At 42.6% G+C, this 20,371-nt stretch overlaps 1 protein-coding gene across 1 annotated transcript in view; it reads right to left on the minus strand.

Annotated features, from left to right (window-relative positions):
• The window catches only part of LOC137346236 (complement C4-like), an 83,257-nt gene that overhangs the window by 25,530 nt on the left and 37,356 nt on the right, over nucleotides 1-20,371 (minus strand). Inside the window, exons 12-23 of the mRNA XM_068009668.1 lie at nucleotides 18,682-18,879; nucleotides 14,198-14,392; nucleotides 12,214-12,366; nucleotides 10,783-10,909; nucleotides 9,398-9,469; nucleotides 8,145-8,336; nucleotides 6,159-6,273; nucleotides 5,348-5,418; nucleotides 4,523-4,662; nucleotides 2,754-2,963; nucleotides 1,963-2,014; nucleotides 1,750-1,833 (exon numbers count right to left, since the gene is read on the minus strand). Of these exons, the coding sequence (XP_067865769.1) occupies nucleotides 1,750-1,833; nucleotides 1,963-2,014; nucleotides 2,754-2,963; nucleotides 4,523-4,662; nucleotides 5,348-5,418; nucleotides 6,159-6,273; nucleotides 8,145-8,336; nucleotides 9,398-9,469; nucleotides 10,783-10,909; nucleotides 12,214-12,366; nucleotides 14,198-14,392; nucleotides 18,682-18,879 (1,609 nt within the window). The remainder of the gene's footprint in view (nucleotides 1-1,749; nucleotides 1,834-1,962; nucleotides 2,015-2,753; nucleotides 2,964-4,522; nucleotides 4,663-5,347; nucleotides 5,419-6,158; nucleotides 6,274-8,144; nucleotides 8,337-9,397; nucleotides 9,470-10,782; nucleotides 10,910-12,213; nucleotides 12,367-14,197; nucleotides 14,393-18,681; nucleotides 18,880-20,371) is intronic.

Consider the following 20,371-nt stretch of genomic DNA (forward strand, 5'->3'; position numbering starts at 1 on the left):
CGCCAATATATTTATTTGCGGCAGAGATTTCCTGGCGAAAACTGCATAATTTTCCTGTGAAATTACAATGGTGTTCTGAAAGATACTCATCTACATTCATGTCAGAGCAACAACATCACTGAGCTTTCCTTTTTTTTTGCGTTCGGGATGCATTCCCAGCACGGTGGAATTTTCTGCCCCAAGGATATACCAGTCGGATCTCTCCTCCAGTTATACAACCTTGGAATTGTACATCACGGAAGCAGGCCATTCCGCCCATCGACCCTGTGCCGGCTATCTGAAAGAGCTTCAAAGTAGTCTCACTCTCCTGCTTTTTCCGCGGAACCCTGCAAAGTTTTCCTGTTAACTAGAGATCTCATTCCTTTTTGAAAGCTAATATTGTATTTTGGTGCCATTAAGATATGTTCAGGAAGCTCCCCAACCTCGACCAAGGACTCCTCCCACTCCGAGTTGGGGATGTTTTTTTTTCTTTTAAGCTACTAGCAAACACTGAGGAATTAAAATGGTATAATAAAAGCAAAATACTGCGGATGCTGGAAATCTGAAACAAAAACAAGAAATGCTGGATTCACTCAGCAGGTCTGGCAGCATCTGTGGAAAGAGAAGCAGAGTTAACGTTTCGGGTCAGTGACCCTTCTTCGGATTAAAATGGTGTTGGCCCTCACTCCACCGATGGAAATGTGGAGGGAGTAAGGCCTGAGTCTAGGAGCATCCACCCCATTTCAAATTGCCTGAGCGGAGACAGTAGGGAGAGGGTGGAGTCATGCCTCTGAGGGCCCACCAGTGGCAGCCACCCTCAATGAGTGCTGGGATATTGAGAAGGCTCCATGTCACTCTGATACAGAAAGGAAGGGGCTCATGAAATAGCAGAGAATCCTCAAAGAGGCCATCTGGTAACTGCTGCGAAGTTATCCACCCCCTCTGGAATGGATCAATTTTCTCTAGTGTATCTCACTCGGACTAGTTTTCAGTTGGCCTATCTGACCGGGGAAGCGTGAAAACTCTCAGTAGGTATGTGGAAAATCTCTCTTCCGCCTGCACCAGAATCTCCCAAGGTCCTCTGTGAGCAGAATAGGCAAGTGTGATTCTGGTAGTATTTTGGATGAGGTTGTTCATGCAGGTGGCCAGTGGAAAGCCTTGATCAGCATCCAAGGGATGCAGAAAGAGTTTGATAATTGAGGTAGTAACTTTTCTTCCTCTACTGGCACTGATTCTTCATGCCCACTGAAATAAAATGGGTTGTGTTTCACTTTGAAATCCTTAGTCCAGGAGCCTATTTTAGCACACTAAAATTAATATCTACAGAAAAAGAAATCTACTGGATGGATTTGGAAATAGGAGATATTTCCTCTTTGCGTTGATGTATTAAAATCTGTTCAAAGTTCATTGTGAACGTTTTATCGTTCGGTTACACCAAGCACAGGGAAATTCTTTACCCCCCTTCCTCCATGGAACCTGTGTCTTTATTTAACCCTGGAGGCAGCGCTGTTGCTTATTCTGTTTAGAGATAAGAATAAAAAGGGGGGGGGGGGAAATCTCCAATCGCCAAGTTTTGAGTCAACAACTGATGATCCGATATTAGGTGCAGCATGATGTCAATTTATGATGGCATTTTTGGGAAAGTAAGAGCTACAAATAGAAACTAAAGTTTAAAGAAAACCGATCAAACTTTCATTCATTGTCACAGGGAAACGTCGGAAATGCTAACTGACCTCAGATTTCCTTCTTCAACAGAAAATTATTGCTTACCTCTTGCACGAATGTAAAGGAAGGATTCGGTGTCTGGAACCATGTTGGATGGTATTTCTTCGAAAATCTGGTAGGAGCTCTTCACTAATAATAATAGTAAAATAAAATACGTCAACATATCTCATTTTCAGCCCAGTGTGTCATTTACTAGAAAGATATATTTCTGTTAGACTGGGATGTGAAGTTGTTTTCTAAAAGCACCCTAATACTCACTACGTGGATTAATGGCAAAGCTTCTTTCTTCTGTCTTCATGACACCTTCTCCCTATATGAGCAAGGGAAGCGACATACAAATAAATGGAGCAGAAATGTTGACGCTACATAAAATGACATCAATTGCCCATTCTTCACAACAACTAGCAATGCAACCTTGGCAGAGACCTCTTAAAACGGCTCTTCACCCATCACCCCCTGTGCTCGATAACTTTTCTTAATTTTTTTTTACTTAGAGATATAGCACTGAAATAGGCCCTTCGACCCACCGAGTCTGTGCCGACCATCAACCACCCATATATACTAATCCTACACTAATTCCATAACCCTACCACATTTCCACCTGTCCCTATATTTCCCTACCACCTACGTATACTAGGGGCAATTTATAATGGCCAATTTTACCTATCAACCTGCAAGTCTTTGGCATGTTGGAGGAAACCGACGCACACACAGGGAGAACTTACAAACTCCACACAGGCAGTACCCAGAATTGGACCCGCGTCGCTGGAGCTTGAGGCTGCAGTGCTAACCACTGCGCCACTGTGCCGCCCTAAGCTTCCCATTGGCTCCTGGCCCGGCCATGCCTTCATTAAAAAAAAACTCATCCTACTTTTCAAATCCCTCCATGGGAAATGGTACAATTTACAATGGCAAATGAAGTCAGTAAAATGTGATCTAAACAGAGCGTGAAATACATAGACAGAAATTGTACTTCTTACAGATAATTCTTAATAATAAATAGATATAAGCCAGAGAAAAGAAGTGTACACTTAATAAAATTAACTCACCACCACTTTGAGGTTTTTTGTAATGGCATCATTTATTAGTTGAGCCTCGTTGTATGCAATGACAGCGATTGGAATATTGCCAATGGTTAGTGGGACAACAGAGAAGTATATGGGATAGGCTGAGTTTGCTCCAACAGTCACAGTTCTTGCATGTTTCTCGCCTGTGGCAGGACTGCAAAGGGCATCTACAGGCTTCATAAATATGTTCATCTGGTTGTAATGTAAAACGTGCATGATTAATATGGATGATAGGTGAAAGAAAATCAATTCATGCAGTATTTGCATCGTTACAGAGGGACTGAGAACCAATTGCTCCCCAGGCCCCCTGGGGTTGGACAGCCCTTACAGTCTGAGAATTCCAAGACCCATTAATGTTTCCTGGACTTCAATCCAAGTTAATACTGTTGACTTCACGTCTCATGCATACATGACAGTCAGTTTAATTTACCATCAGTGAAAACCATGAGCTGCTTTTTATGTTAACACTGTCAAGCGATTGTTGAAAAGTGTTTTCTTAAATGTGTGATTCTATCTGCTTTGTTGGCAAAAGTTTTAGTGCTGCCTTTGCCCCGGGTTACATTTTGGAATCCCCGGTGAAAAAGGGTGAATATACAATATTTTCCGGGCTTTGCATTACACACTGGTTAAATAAAAAGAAATGCATTTCTATAGCGCCTTTCATAGCCTCAGGGCGTTTCAAAGGCTTTTACCACCAATGAAGCACTTTCGAAGTGTAGTCACTGTTGTAATGTAGGGAACAGGGCAGCCAATTTGATTTTATGCAATGTGAGAAAGACCAAATTGTCTGCTTTCGTGATGTTGCTTAATATTGTCCAGGATACTGGGGAGAACTGCCCCTATTCTTCATTGAGTAGTGCCATGCCCAGTTGTGCTTCAAGCAAAACCTCCCATGTTCGACCCTCGATTTACTTGAAGTCATTCAAACTCTGCTGCCCTGTCCTTACTGACGCCAAATTCCCTTTACCCTTCATATGAGCGCTCATTGACTTACATTGGCTCTTGGTTAAGCAATGCCTCGACTTTAAAATTTCCATCCTTGTTTTCAAATCCCTTCATGCCCTCGCCCCTCCCTATCTCTGTAATCTCCTCCTGCCCCACAACCCTCTGATATCTGTGCTCCTCCAATTCTCGCCTCTTGAGCAGTCTCAATTTTAATGGCTTCACCATTAAAGGCTTTCAGCTGCCTGGACCTTAAGCTGTTGAATTCCCCGCTTTAAGAGGCTCCTTAAAACCAGCCTCTTTGACCCAGCTTTCTTTTGTCCAATTACCCTAATAATGTCTTCTGTGGCATAGTGTCAAATTTTGCTCTATAACACTTGTGTGAAGAGTCTTTGGAGATGTTAGTACTATAAAATAACTATACAAATGCAAATTGTTGTTGTTCATTGGGAATTGTACTTGATTTATACAATTATGCCATTAACAAAGGATTGAGTGGTAATTTATCAATAATCCTTTCATAATGGTAAGTGAAATTTTATTTCAATAAGTTCTTGGTTGCTCCTGCTATTGCTTTTAACAGTTAAATGCTTGATATTCAGCAGATCTTTAACCAGATATTTCTGTAGTGACAGACATTTCGAACAGCCATTCGATCACGTGTCAGATCTGCAAAATGCTCAGGGATGATGGAATATATCTTGGTTTCGCAAGCAAGATGGAACACAATTGTCTCCCCCATCCATTATGTCTTTATCTATGTGATTGTCGCATTGATGCTAATAATTGCTTTCTGTTTCACATCTTACCTCGATGTCCTCAGAGAAGTAATTGTACAATACTGCTCTCACTTCCAATTGTTCATTTCTTTTAACGGAATAAGGGAGCCTCAAAGATATAAAAATTGGTTTGAAGACTCTCATCTTCTTTGGTTCCGCAACACAAAAACCTTAAAATGAACATATACATCACCAAAAAATATATATAGAAATATATATACAACAATTAATGCCACGGGGAAATAAAAGTATCCATCAGGAATGGTATGGTGTTTACACAAGTATTTGATGGAATTAGTGCTTCAGAAATAACCTCTTAATGAAATCAATTAATATTTCCCTTTGCACCACCTCAGCTTTTGTCACTGAACTCTTTGTACACTATAACATACTCTGGGAAGAATTTGACAAATGATTCTTCCAAGATTTACCCTCTACAGTCTACAAATCTGGACACCTACCAACTGGAATTGACTTGAGTTCAAACTCAGACAAAAAATTAATCTCGGGAAGTGGCAGGAAATGAATGATAGGAAATTGGCAATCCGCTTTCTACTGTGCCCGATTCCACTGACTTCAATGGAAAAAATTGGCCAGAAAGCAAAGCGGGCCACTGATTCGCTGTTGCGCCTTTTGCCCTCTTGTTCAAGACCAATGACTACCCTTAAAATTATCATCCATCACACAAATATAAAATGCTCCCAATTAATAAATGGGGTGCGCAATGGAATTTAAGATGTTGCTGTAGACCACACAGAGATGAGTTGAGCAGAGTTCTATATTAAAATAGTAAACACAATAATTTAACACCACCATGATTTCACGAATATATGCCAGATAAGGAAAGTTCTTTACCTTTCTTCTCAAACATGCCAACTGCCTGAATTTCCCAAGTTGTTATGGAATCAGGGATGTGAACTGGAAGCCTAGAAACACGTAAATATAAATAGCCATTGATTATCGAAAATGACGGATATGGAATGGTAAAAGTGCTATACAAGTCTCAGTTGTTGCCGTTTGTTGTTGACATCCTTACACTAGATCGACATTTGTGCAGCGGTTCTGAGTGCTACTATTATACTTAACAAGTAGTGAGTAGAACTTACTAAACCTTTCTTTCGAATCCTTACTCAATCATGGTGGTTACTGGAGCGCATTTCCATTTGCTTTTTATTTCAAAAAAAGATGGCGAATCTCCCATCAGAAGGAAGGTAGAAAGGACTCAATGTTCGGCACCATGTGGTATTAATCGTTTCCTGAATTCACAGCTGGAGTGAGCATCAGCAACGTGGGCAGTCATACAATGCAGGGATGATGACCCTTTGCCAGCTGATGAAACCTCCCCACCTGACTACATCTTCCAGCACCTACCCCACCAAGACTGTTGCAGTGGTGGTGCGGTGCTTATCGCCAGGTCACAACCTGGCACGATCCCCTACTCCTCTGGCAGTTCCTGCTCCTTCGAACATCTCACCTTTCCCCATCCTTTTCATATCTCTTTCAAAATCACTGTTCTCCAGCACTCTCCCAAGCACAATACAAAATTGTCATTGAGAGAGGTGGGGCAGGTGAAGGCGCGCGGATAACTGAGTGCAGTGAGACAGGGACACCAGCAGATGGGGATGGTGAAAGAGTGGCTGTGATGGAAAAGGTTACTTGTTCTTACTTATTATCCCCTGCGGGTAAATTATGATATGTTCTCCATTGCCAGCTCTGTGGAAAGTTGCTGCGAACACGGACAGAAGTCTCATCGAAAAAGTAATCTTTATCATTATCCGCCGCTGAAAAAGAAAAGGTTTGGTGGCTTGATTTCAAATTCCTGAAAATAGCTCCAACTGGTGAATTTCATCCAGCTTCAAGTAAGAGGTATCCAATTTTACATATAAAAATAGTACCATAAATATGTCATTGGTAAAATGCAGGTGCCCAGGGAAACTAGCAGTTAACCATTAGGATTGTATTTTGGGGTTAACTTTGACCTTAGTGTGATAATGTAAAACATATGATATTGAAGTTGCAGCCCATTATACATCTATCCTGACTTTACTTCCATTGACTTCAAGGACAACAGTATCGCCAGGGCATGTGGGAGCAACGTTCCTCTCCATTGCGGGTAAGAACCTGGTCATCAGGTGTGAGGCGCTCACATTGTTACTATACGTGGTGTCGACACGGTCCAGACCCCATGTCCTGCGCCGTGGTGGTTACCCGAGCCATCTTCCACTTTACCTGGATATCAAAAATGGATCATGTACACACGGACACGATGTTCAAACCTCTGGATAAAGGGGGACAAATGTAAACAATGTCGCCCTCATCCTGATGGCAACGTTTATGTGTGGCTGCAGCAAGCTGTGCACAGACCCTCAGTACACAATAACCTAGTGTCACTACATGTTAAGGGTCTATCTGTCCCTGAAGTTACGAAGGTTGGGTCTGGCCACATTGCTGCGGAATGCTCCATTTAGTTGGACCGTGCTGTATGACCTGCCCTTTGTGGAAAAGGTTTTGCACAAATCCATTAGCTAGTCGTCTGCAAGGAATGTCCTCGAGTCCCTGTGGGAACAAAAAAATGGTGGATACTGTCGGATGGCTCCCCGTGCAGACTGTCAAAGTAATTTGATAGAACGCCTCATCACCAGAGCTTTCAAACAAGCACCAAGACGTAGCTTGGCTGGTCATGAGAAGGAACCTCCCCATCATATCCTTCCTGCATGCCCGGAGTCTCTCTGCCTCTGTACGCTGTCCTCGAGGTGGCTGTGATGGTGTAGAGACCAGTGTCCACCTCCTTCTGCAATGTGCCTTTGCAAAGCAGGTTTGGATTGAGAGGCAGTGGCTTCGTCGAAGTTCATCCTGACCAATTCTTTAACAAAGGACTCTGCACTCTATGGGCTGTTCCCGGGGCCACACACCGAGATAAACATCAACTGTTGCTGGAGGACCATCAACTCAGTGAAGGACGCTCTTTGGTCGGCCTGAAACTTTCTGGACTTCCTATGTAAAGAGTTGTCTACGACCAAGTGTTGCAAACTGGCACATTTCAAGGTCCAGGACTACATGATGAGGGATATACTAATCTTTGGGGCAGCTGCTGCAAAGGCTCATTTGGGAAAGGCCACTGTGTAAGGTCCTCCCGCTATTGTGAACCGAGGGGCTGGAAATGGTGTAAAACCCCTTGGGCTTTATGCACCACAAATGTGTTTGCTATGTAATGCAAATGTACTTTGTATATAAAAAGGAATGGCAAGAGTTGTGAGGCACCTAATGTTCTGTCTCGAAGGAATCTGATCTCTATTGTATTTTATTAAATGTGAAATTTGAACTGTTTTGAACTGTTCTGTAATTTTTTTTGCAAAGTTTTATCAATAAAGCATATTTTTGGAAATTAAGATATTTTCCCATTATCTTCATTATGACAAAAGCAATAGGAAACAAGCGAACCTAACGACCATTTAACAGGACAATAACTCAAAACGAAAAGGAAAATACTGCGGATGCTAGAAATCCGAGATAATAACTGGGCATACAAAGCCGGTCTGGCAGCATCTGTGCAGAGAGAAGCAGAGTTAACGTTCTGATGAAAGGTCACAGACCTACGTATGAGCTCGGTATGGGCGGGTCATGTACCTTGACCCTGTCAACAATCACTTACTTCTTCCCACTGCATCCCTCATTGACTGGTTATTTCTCAGTTCCTCAGAAAATTCACAGCAAGTGAGAAAAGCTTTTCTACATTCCACCTCTTTGACTTTCTTTGCCCGGTCTTCACAGGAACGTTTCATTGGAATTAGAGTTATTCCATCTACACAGCATTTTCTGAGACTGCTGTTAGTATAGTGACTTACTGAAATGCAAATAGAGGGAAATTAAATGGTAGCATTCAGCAATATATTCTGTTTCAGAGAATATTCGACGGAAATTAGACTGCAACCGTATCTTTAGACAAAGGCATTCCCTTGTGCATCAATTCTGACTCCTGACTACATGGAAGTCGAGCAGTGGACTTCTCCATTCTGTGCCGCCAAGACTGCTTTGGAGACTAGTTTGAGAATCTTGGGCCTTCTCTACCCCAGAGGCCTGCGGATGCCCAGTTGTTGAGTATATTTGAGGCTGAAATCGATAGATCTTTGGGCACTAAGGAGATCAAGGGATCTGGGGATCAGGTGGGAAATTGGAGTTGAGATTAAGGATTAACCATGATCTTATGAAATGGTAGAGCTGGCTTGACACGCCCTATGGCCAACTCCTGCTAACATTTATTATGTTCTTATGTTATGAACTATTTTACTGCAACATTAATTGAACAGCAGACGACATGATAATGGTTAACGTGTTACTAACCAAAGAGGTAATTTTAAATTTGAATAATGTTGTAAAATGGATGATATTGAATTGATCACCTTCTATACAACACAACTGATTTCCCCACCTATAGGTAAATTGAAGGCAATATTTTGTCTCGACGCATTACAGGCAGGCAATTTAATACTAATCGTTTTCCACTGTAGCTAATGGTTAAAATAATCGCCCAACAATGATTTTCCATTTAAACTTCGAAGCGATTAACACAATTGTAGCTTCTTTAGAGCATTAAATAACTAACAACATTAACTCTGTCCCAATGTACAATTGGAAAACTGACATGATAGAGAAATTGGGGAAAGTGATCAGGAGCTTTGCAGCCTTGAAATTAAGCTGTGTTAATGCCATGGCCATAAATTGCTTTGCTCATTGTTATAGGTGTGATGACAGCCCTTCTTACTTTAAAATTGATAACTGAAACCTTTAATTAGCAAAGACATTCCAAGCACCATAAGCGTGCAGCACAATTTCAAACAATTGTTCGCATTTCTAAACAAATTTTGCCTTTATATCAAATATACTGGCTGTGAGGTTCTTTCTTACATTTTCCCACATACTGCGCCTGAATGTCCAAAGACCTCTTCATCCTCCTGCCATCTGTTTTGCAGGAATATCCTGTAAGAAGGCAACATTATTTCATAAAAATAACTGAATTATTCATATTTCTAACAACTGACAAAATAACGTTGCGCTATTGACCTTATTGTGACAAAAGCATTTACTCATCATTGCTTATTTATTGGAATTTTGACTTAGAGTGAGAGTAAAATACTACTAGCTGTTCCTGAAACCTGCGGATATGTTATAGTACTAGTGCTATTTAGAACTCAGTAAAGGGCAGATTAATAGGCATTTTTCAGTGAGTGTTTGGTCGTGTGCTTGCTAGCATTATACCTAGATGAGACATGTCTATCACAGAGCCAAACCACTTCATTCAATTCAAACACTGTATGTGCTTAACATTCACGTCTTTTCTTTCAACGCTGTGTCTGGGTTAAAAACATGCAGTAGGTTTATAAGCGCGGCACAACCAATCCGGATAATTTTAACTTTGGGCGACGTTGTAAATCGGGTCATTATGGAGTTACCGGTCTTTCTACACCTTGCCCAATTTTTCCTTCTACGGACTTCATTGGAGAGGGTGAGCAACAATGGTTTATAATGGATGGTGAATTCAAGATCGCCCATTTTATACCAACCCCCTGAAATTGAAATTACCCCAATGATTCCATATGGTTCATTTAAGGCACAGGTCTCAATCCAATTTTAATCTTACATTAAATAAGATATAATCTTACATTTCATCTTAAGTTTCATCTTACCTTTGACCTTGCATCTGACTGCTTGCTCTCACAACAGCTTCCAGCGTGAAGCCTACAGTGAGGCTTGTTTAGTTGAACTGATCTATGGTAGCGATTTGCCATTTAAGAAACGAGTGAAATCTTAGGGATCAATGCTATGTTGCAGATATCAGCAAGGAAATTTGTTTTGACATTTCCAGCAGAATAGTAAAGCTTGTAAGTATTATAAATATATACTTTGTGACGAATACTGTGTATTTAATTGTTTAGTACAAAACACATTAGTCTGTTGGATAATAACTTAATGGAGCATACGTGCATATGCCTTGTGATTGATTCCAGTCAGCAAAAGTATGGAATCTCATTGCAGTGACAATGCCTCATCCAATGGAATACCGTCTTTATGTTTAACAATACACTTAAACTTTCTTCCCCTTCAATGGAGAGCATATAAATACTACTATAAAAACGAAGGGTTTCCTCAATCATGTATTTAACAATCTTACACAACTGATCGTATAAAGATTGCAGTAGATTTCTATAACTCTCACTAATTCTTTACTTGTATATGTTACTTCACTTTTACAGATGCCCAAATCTGTGCCTATTTTTACGTGATTGGCGTACCATTCCGAACTACTGAGGTGTCCACATTCGAAATAAAAGATAGTCCAGCATCCATGAAAACACCAGCACTATTAGCACCACCTCCAAATGTGCACCCAAGATCATAGGAATTCATCTCTTTAAAGACCTATTCACAAACAAGAATCAAATAGGAACAGTGCATATTTGCAATAAATGTAACAAAGAAGGATGTTCGTTTTTTTATTGTGAGACACAGATGCACAAAACTCTTTTAATTTTGAGAAACAACTCCAGCTTTCCAAGATAAATCCAAACGAATATGCTTAAAAGATCACATACTGGGGCACTCCTCAGGTTTCACCATCGGGTTGCTAAACTCTGCTATTTGAGCTCAATGGAAAACTTTCGGAATAAAGTCGCCATTTTCAGCTCCTGTGGCCTGGCGGTGGCGGAAATGACCGTCAAATTGTGGTTGCGAATGCTAACAGTTTCGCCGTCATTAATGGTAAAACTGACAGCACCTTCTGATGTCCACACATCCTCTGTTAACTTTGAAAATCTGGGTACTCTGTCAGTGATACCCTGCTCCTCCATAGGGTCCACTATTGCAGTCTTTGCGGTACAATCGTGATCAATCAGGTGTAACATGAGTTTTTAATCCTGCACTGTTCTTATTCCTGCTGAACAGCATCACTGACCATGAAAAACTCATTCCCTGAGTATAACATTTAAAAATTCCTTCATTTTTTGAAATAATAAACAATGTTTTTACAGTTTTTAAAAGCCTACTTAAGCTTTCCCCTTTATCCCATGTGTTTGCCCCAATCTTTATTTGGCTTCCAGTACAATCTTTAAAATATGGAGTTATGATTCCTGCTTTTATTTCCTTTTTGTTGTGCGGGAGATTCTTCAGTTTGATTGGCTGATCAGTGTGCCTGAGGCCTGCATCATGTTGTTGCCACAGATACCCTGCAGGTAACAACAAATTCAAAGCCACGCCAGAGTCGAGGAAATCCACGCTCTGGGTCCCTTTTCTCAAGGTTAGTAATGGGCAGCATCCCTTCACTGCTGACAGTGAAATATGGGCCATTCATTATTTTGCAGCAGTTCCACAGCCATGGTGGGTGTGGCAAATGTATGGATAACCCATGGAAGCTGAATCATATGTGATGCCTCCCAGTACCCACATTCTATGAGCTTGAAATCCCCAACGTTTTGGTTCATGTATTAAAGATATTCACTTTGACCCAATATCGCAACATTGCTCTCTTAGAGCAACTGTACCCCTGTATTATGTACCAGCTCTGAACAAGAAAGGGAACAGCTGGGAGGAAAGTGTCAAGTCCCGTTAGTCCATTATAGAATATTTTAAATTGATACAATCAACATTGAGGTTGCTATCCCTAAACTTCAGTGCTTTCTGAAACAAAACGTTGAATCCTGCCAAAGCATGGATTGTAAATCACTTACCTTGTTGGGTGTAAGCTTATTCCTGTTGTTCAGAATATAGATTGCCGTATCGACCACGGCCAAATAAAGATTTCCTCTGTCTTCAGTTTCAACAAACAGATTAGCTTTCCCTCCTGGGTGATAATATTCCTTGTGCATATCTTTTATTGTAATCTGGAGAAAACAAGAAGATTCGAGGAGAATATCGTTGTGAATTGTGCAATTTTCTGGAATAAGCGGCGACTGCTCATTGACTGGTAAAACCCAACTTTTCAACACTGCAGTTTTATTATGAAGAATATTCATACTTCCAAACTAAGAAAAAGCATATGATTAAAAAATAGGTTGGTTTTGGGATATAAATGGGTAGAAACTTCCCAGCAGCAGGAACACTGACGGGGCCTCTCATGGAATGGCTGGCTTGTCAAAAAATACCAAAGCATCACCTTGCTTTTCTCAAAACACAATCAATTTCACATCCTACTCGCATCAAGGTAACTCGGAAACATCTGCCCGTTTCGGTTTTGCCACCTGTGCCCTACCAACTGCTGATGTCACACTTGATCCACATCACTTTCTGAGACAGAGGGACTGAATTTTCTCAGATATTGAGAAGCTCTGCCGCCGGGACTGCAAAAGGGAGTCGAGTGAAGCCCGGAGTGCAGCGGGACCCAGGGGCGACTTTTACCGGTGGCAGCCAGTTAAGAGGCCATAGTCCTACTCCCATCCAATAGAGGACGGCGGCCCGCTTCCCAGACCTGCTGGTCCAATCAGAAGGCCGACAGCTCAGCAGACGCTAGCAGTGCGACGATCTTGGGTGACTGCTGCTGAGGCTGCAGCATAAGGAAAAGGGCATCTCAATGCCAAGGCGTTGTCGAAAACCAGGTAAGTACTGTTGAGCAAGCTTGAGCATGTCAGGCAGGCCCCAACAATCGGCGTGGGGGTGGGATCTGCATTTCACAACGGCAGCACCTGAGCCGTGGGAGAAGCCATTGCCGCGGCAGTGCCCTTCCGTTGGCCATGGATTGGCCATAAGGGAAGGTTCCCTCCCTCCACCAAGAAACGTGGCGGGAGGCCTCCAGGGTTTACATGGCAATCTCCCCAAATGGCGATGAGCCCTCCCGACGTGGGCAAAATGCAGCCGTTTGGGGGTCGGGGGCGAAGTGGCCCTGAATTGGGTACTTAAAGGAATCAATTAGCCAGCCAGTAGGCGGCCGCGCCGCTGAGGTTCCCGCCGCTGGTAATATGCCATGGCAATGGGAAGACATCAGGCTCCACTCCAGATGCCTTCCTCTGGCATATTATCAACCCACTCACCTCAAGGCTGATAAAATTCAGCCCAGAACGTTCAATTGAACAGCTAGCTGGAATTTTACCAGGCCTTTGGGGATGGGCTGAGTGGCAGGATGGGTGGTAAAATGGCGCTGAAAGGTGTGGAGAGGGACGTTTGACGTGCTCCCGCTGCGAGGAGATATTATGAAAGGGGTAGAAAAGGTAAAGGCTTGGACAACCACCAATCGAAGACGGGTAGCCGATTAATCGAATTGCTTAACCCGCTGATGGCCATTTTATGGCCCCACCAGGATTTTATGAGTTTCGGAATGACCTCCCGCCACATGGTGAGTCCGCCTGCTGCAATGAGGCAGCTTCCCCGGGGTGGGGCGAGGTGTTCATTTCCGGAAGGTCCATGGTCCTGGGAGGGGCCCCTCGGGCAGCAATGGCTGCCGCCGTAGCTCTGAAGCAGCCTCTGGAAGATTCACTCCTCTGATCACTAGGGCCTGCCTGTCTGGCCCTGACACATCCAGCAACCACTTAACGGCCTTTCGGTTTTGAGGTCGATTATCCTCAGAAGTCACTTTTGACTCACCTCATTTTTTTTTCTCAAAAGCTGTGATGTAGAATGCTCCCTGCCCAGAAGGTTGTTTCTATACTGTATAAACAAAAACTGTACAGGTCAAAACCCCAAAATGTATAATATTCTGATAACAAATACGAATATTCATACCTTTCCTTCACAAACATCCTTAACATCAATCCACGCTGAATTTGCCACCATTTCTGTATTGCCCCCGACAGCTATGAAATAATAGATGACAAGACGGAACGCTGGAACCATAGAGATGCTCAGTGGGAGAATAAGTTTTGTGAATTCCGTTTTCAAAATGCGATTCATTTCAAGCACTTTGCCTTTGCTTATTATCTGCCGGAACATGAACTCCAATGTCAGAATCTGAATAAGGAGCAGTCTCACAAAATATATGCAGACATATATATATACAAACGTGTGTATGGGTGTGTGTGAGAGCACATGTGTGTGTATGTGCATGCCCATGTGCATGTGTACATGTAACCGTGTGTGTGTGTGAATATGTGTCCAAGTGTATGCGTGTGAGCTTTTGTTTGTCTCCGTTTGTGTGTATGCATACATGTTCAGGTGCATGTTTGTGTGTGAGGGTCCATGTGTATGCTTTCGTGCAGATGTGTGTACATGTGGGAAATAGCAGATCAGACGCTAACCAGTCGATTCACCGGTATTACTTGGATGTGACACCGGAAAGGGGATCTAACCATGACCTATCGCATGGAGTGCAGGACAGGAGCGGTATTTTAACACGGATTAGATTTTCAATTTGATGCCCTGGTCCTGGTCTTGGCGGCACAGTGGCGCAGTGGTTAGCACCGCAGCCTCACAGCTGAAGCGATCTGGGTTCAATACTGGGTGCTGCCTGTGTGGAGTATGGCTGTGTCTGTGTGGGTTTCCTCCGGGTGTTCCGGTCTCCTCCCACAAGCCAAAAAAAGACTTGCAGGTTGATAGGTAAATTGGCCATTATAAATTGCACCTAGTATAGGTAGGTGGTAGGGGAATATAGGGACAGGTAAGGATGTGGTAGGAATATGGGATTAGTGTAGGATTAGTATAAATGGGTGGTTAATGGTCGGCACAGACTCGGTGGGCCGAAGGGCCTGTTTCAGTGCTGTATCTCTAAATATAAAAATAAATAAAATAGACTTGCGATGGGTGGGGGTGAATTTTAACTTTTGCTCACAAAGTAAAACGGACAATATTAGATCAGTTATCCATAAATATTTCTGCTTAACGTTTAGCTTTTGACTGCTAAGTAACATTTTGTCAGAAAAGTGCACGCCAGTTTCATCTCCAGTGAATTTTAAAGCAAGTTACATACAATTTCTGTATTAAGGATTAAGCAATACATCTTTAAAAAGGAATTTAAAGCACAACTTTGTTGGCATAGACCATTTGGACCAAAGGGTTTGTTTGTGCTGTAGACTTTGCACAACTTTAATTTGTACTGAACAAAATTGCTGTCCATTAGACTATTTTGGATAAAATCAACAGGCTATGTATGCTGATCTACGTTTATCTGGTAAGCCTTCAGCAGAAGCAAGAACAGCCTTTAGTTTTGTTAGGTGGCTGCATTGATTCCCGTAGATCTTGCAGCTGAGATAATTGCCAGATTAACAATGCCACTCTCTGGAGAGTTAAAATGGTTAATTCATCCCAGGGCATTGATAAGGAATATGGTTAAGGGATAGCTATGGTATTGAGCCTCTGCAATTGTCTCCAGTTGAATAATTGATTGACAGCTCAGTCAAGGTAAAGCTGTAATAAAGTGTGGGGAGCGATTTCTGTGAAAACTGGAGTAATGGCAGTTCATTAGATGAGGTAATGTAGACACATGCAGATTTTCACGTGACGGGATTGAAAGAAAGGTTTTAAAGGTGATAGTTGGAGCAGACACTTCAGAATCCGATGCGCCCTGATCAGCTGATAACCACCTCAGCTCCAAGTACAATACCATATCCTGCTGTATCGTATCACACTTTACCACACTACATGAATTATCAGTTAACACATATTTATCCTCAGTATGCTCTTAGCTATGTTTGTAATTATTCATAATAATTTTAATCATTATATCAGGTGGCGTATTAATCATCCAGAAAGAGTTTCCTTTCTGCTTCAGGTCAAGTTTATTGCATGTGCACAGTGACATATCTCTCCAAGAATTTCAAGCAAGTATGCATCTCTGGCGAATGTGGTTGTTTCGCAGTGACCAGCGCCAGGCGTGTTCCATTTCTTTATCCCAAATACCTGGGGATACATTTTCCTTTTCAGAGCCTGGATCATAATCCAGTTGAGTGGGTGATCTGCTCAATGTAGAATGATTCTGAAATGGGCTCCATTAGTTAGCGCCCAGGTGGTGAAGTTGGTAATGTATCCCTTGTAGTCAATGGGCAACATGAAATACTCTTCCAAGGGTGTTTCTCATTGGCAACCACTGTGGTTGGCATCAGGCCAGTCGGTCAAATCTGCATTAGTGCTCACTTTGAGCTATTCGTGGAAGGCATCAGGTGCCACACGATCCTTTGCAGGTCTGATCAACGTTGACATGAACGATTTCGCTTCAAATCTTTTTTTAAGCAATGTCACCCCCACATCCACAACGGCATACAAGGATCTCAAAGAAATTCCAAACGGTAAAGCTTGAGGTTGTGATATGAGAAGTTGAGAGGTCTGATTTTTGACACTGCAGGAGGAGTCTTGCCTGTACCCAGCATTTCATAGGAAATGCATCCTATTTCCATCAGTTATGCCAATGGAAGCAAAACCCTGGGCAATCTAGATAAGTGGTATGCTAGGCAAGGGCTTTTTTGACATTTAAAAATAGAGCTGTTTAAGGTAGTTATTCCGCTCTCCCGACAATGCTATGACTGAAGATAGCGGAAAACCAAAGCATTTATCCTGCATTGGCCATTATCGAGGCTTCGACTAACTCAGCTCAGATATGTGATTGAGGAGTGTGCTGTATGTAACTTCGGTTATCAGTCGTTGGAATAGATGAGTCAGTCGGGGTCATTCATTGGACTGACTCAAACAACCCATGGTGGGCTTGAATTAAGGGAGTAACTTAAAGTATTGAGACAATGACTATCTTCAAGAGAGACTGAACCATCTCAACGGCATTAAGACCGCTGAATCCCACACTATCAATACCTTGGAGGTTACCATTGACCAGAAACTGAGCTGGAGCAACCATATAAATACCGTGCTACAGCAGCAGGCCGGAGGAATCCTGCGGCGAGTAATACACTTCGTTACGCCCCAAATCCTGCCCACCATCTACAAAGCATAGGTCAGGAGTGTGATGGAATACTTTCCACTTGCCTGGATGAGTGCAGCACCAACAACACTCAAAAGTCTCGACACCATCTCGGACAAAGCAGTCAGCTTGATTGGCACCCCATGCATAAATATTCACTCCCTCCACCACCGACACAATGTGGCAGCAGTGTATCCCATCTATGAGATGCACGGCAACAATACGCCAAGGCTCCTTAGAAAGCACCTCCCAAACCCGTGACCCCATACCACCTTGAAGGACAAGGGCTGCAGATGCATGGGAACACCATAACCTGTAAGTTCCCCTCCAAACCACACATCATCCAGACTTGGAACTATATCGCCATTCCTTCACTGGGTCAATATCTTGGAACCTCCTTCCTGATAGCATTGTGGGTGTAACTATCCCACATGGATTACAGCATTTCAAGAAGGCGGCTCATCACCACCATCTCAGCAGCAAATAGGGATGGACAATAAATGTTGGCCTAGCCAGTGACGCCGACATCCACGAATGAATACTATATTGCATTTTCAAATGTAGATGGCGACCTGTGTGACTTGAGCACATAATCTACAATGACCCTTCAGTGCAGTCGTGACTGAGTGTTGTGTTCTGGGAGGTGCTGAGTTTGGGATGAGGGACGCTTTGTTAGTTCAGATGGATGCAAAAGATCCCATGGCAGATTTTGAAGACGAGAACGGGACTGGTGCTGATATCCTTGCCAATATCAATGCTACTATCAGAGCCAGAAACGGAAATGAGCAGGTCATTCATTTCATTGCCGCTTGGGCAATTGCCTACGTGAACAGAAGTGAATATTCTTCAAATGTAGTTAATAGAATGAGATTCACTTTGGAATGTCCGCAAAACAAGAAAAGCAAATAAAAATGCAAGTTCTTCCTGGATTCTCTCTATTACCATGCGTTCATATTTGTATGTAAATTGTGTTCCGGTGCAATTAAGAGTGCCATGAGGATTTATTTTAGTGCAGTAGTAACTAGGATCTGGAATGCACTGAGAAAGTGGCGTGGACGTAGATTCAATAGTGCCTTTCAAAAGGGAATTGGATAATTATTTGAAGAGAAATGATTTGCAGGAGTAGTTAAGATCTGGAATGCACTGAGAAAGTGGTGTGGAGGCAGATTCAATCGTGGCTTTCAGAAGGGAATTGGATAATTATCTGAAGAGAAATTATTTGCATGACCACGGGGAAAAGGCAAGGGAATGGGACCAGCTGAGATGCACTTGCAGAGAGCCAGCACGGACAAAATGGGCCAAATGGCCTCCTTCTGTGCTGTGACCATTCTATGATTTTATGATCACGATAAAGTAATGTACTAACCATATAGTAATAGTATTTGACATCCTCACTTCTAGCAGGAGTGACAGCAGTTAGGTCTGCAGACAACGAGCTATCTGGATCGACTACTTGGTGTGGTACATTAACATGGAGGTAGCTCTTGCTCTTGGAATGGTAGACACGCACAGTTTTCTTTGATTCACTGATTTCTCTTCCAGGAGTCCCATCGCCAGCCGTCACCTGGCAGAAAAAAAGGCTTGCACAGGTTAATTGATGTTTTATAAAAGCAAAATACTTCAGATACTAGAAATCTGAAATAAAAACAGATAATGCTAGAAATACTCAGCAGGTCAGGCAGCATCTGTGGAGAGAGAAGCAGAGTTAATGTTTCATGTCTGTGAGCTTTCATCAGAACTGGCAAGGTTAGAAAATAATTAGTTATTAAGCAAGCGAAGTGGGTGGGTGGGGTGTGGTGGTAATGGGAAATAGAACAAAATGGAAGGTGTCTTTTAGGGCAAAGGGCAGGAGAGATTAAATAACAAAGCTGTCATGGGACAAAGGCAAAGAGGGTGTTAATGCTTGTGGTGAAAGACAAAGCATTTGTCCAGAGAGAGTGTTAATAGCGAAATAATGAATAGCTCTGCCTACATGAAAAAGAGGCACATAGTGAAAAATAAAATTAAAATATAAAAATATCAAAAAAGGCCAGTCATGCTCTGAAGTTATCGAGAACAATCTTCAGTCCGCAAGGCTGTAGAGTGCAGAATCGAAACATAAGGTGCTGCTCCTCGAGCTTGCCTCGATGTTCACTGGAACACTGGAGCAGGCCAAAGACAGAAATGTTGGCATGAGAGCAGGGGGGTGGATGTTGAAACAGCAAGCGACCGGAAGCTCGGGGTCATGCTTTCGGACTGAGGGGAGGTGTTTCGCAAAGCAATCACCTATTATCAGGATTGCACATGAAAATCAGCGTAACGTTTGGGCAATCAGCCCAAATTGTCAAATTACAGGTCTCTGCTGCTTTACAGATTGGTTCGGCAGGGCCATTATCATACACTCCTCTGAGGCCCACTGAGTGCGCCATAACCTTACTTCTCGGCACATGTGAGCACGCCAGAAATTGCGGAGCGGTTCCGACCCTCAAAAGCGGCGAATGTCTCAGCGTTCGCTGCTAATCGGACCTCAAAATCCGGGCTAATACATACATTTCCCAGAAAGTTCATGGAACCACATGCGAATCTTTAAAAGTAAATCCTAGCCAGACTGAATCACGCCACAGACTACCGCGCCTGGAGTATGGTGTACAGTTTTGTTCTCCTCATCTAAGGAAGGATCTACTTGCCATCGGGGGAGTGCAACGGAACTTCACCAGACTGATTTCTGGGATAGCGGGTTTGTCTTATGAGGTGAGATTGACTCTCCTCATTGGCTCGAGTTTCCAAGAATGAGAGGTGATGTCATTGAAACTTGCAAAATCTTTACAGGGCTTGACAGGGTGGATGTGGATAGGATGCTTCCTCTGGCTAGTTAGTCTAGAACCAGGGCACATAGTCTCAGAATAAAGGATAAGCCATTTAAGACTGAGATGAGGAGGAATTTATTAACTCAGAGGGTGGTGAATCTTTGGAATTCTCTATTTCAGAGGGCTGTAGAAGCGCAATCTTTGAACCTGTTCAAGACAGAAATCAATAGATAACTAGATGCTAATGATATCAAGGGATATGGAGAAAAC

Source organism: Heterodontus francisci, chromosome 29, assembly GCF_036365525.1.
Source record: "Heterodontus francisci isolate sHetFra1 chromosome 29, sHetFra1.hap1, whole genome shotgun sequence".
Lineage (NCBI taxonomy): Eukaryota > Metazoa > Chordata > Chondrichthyes > Heterodontiformes > Heterodontidae > Heterodontus > Heterodontus francisci.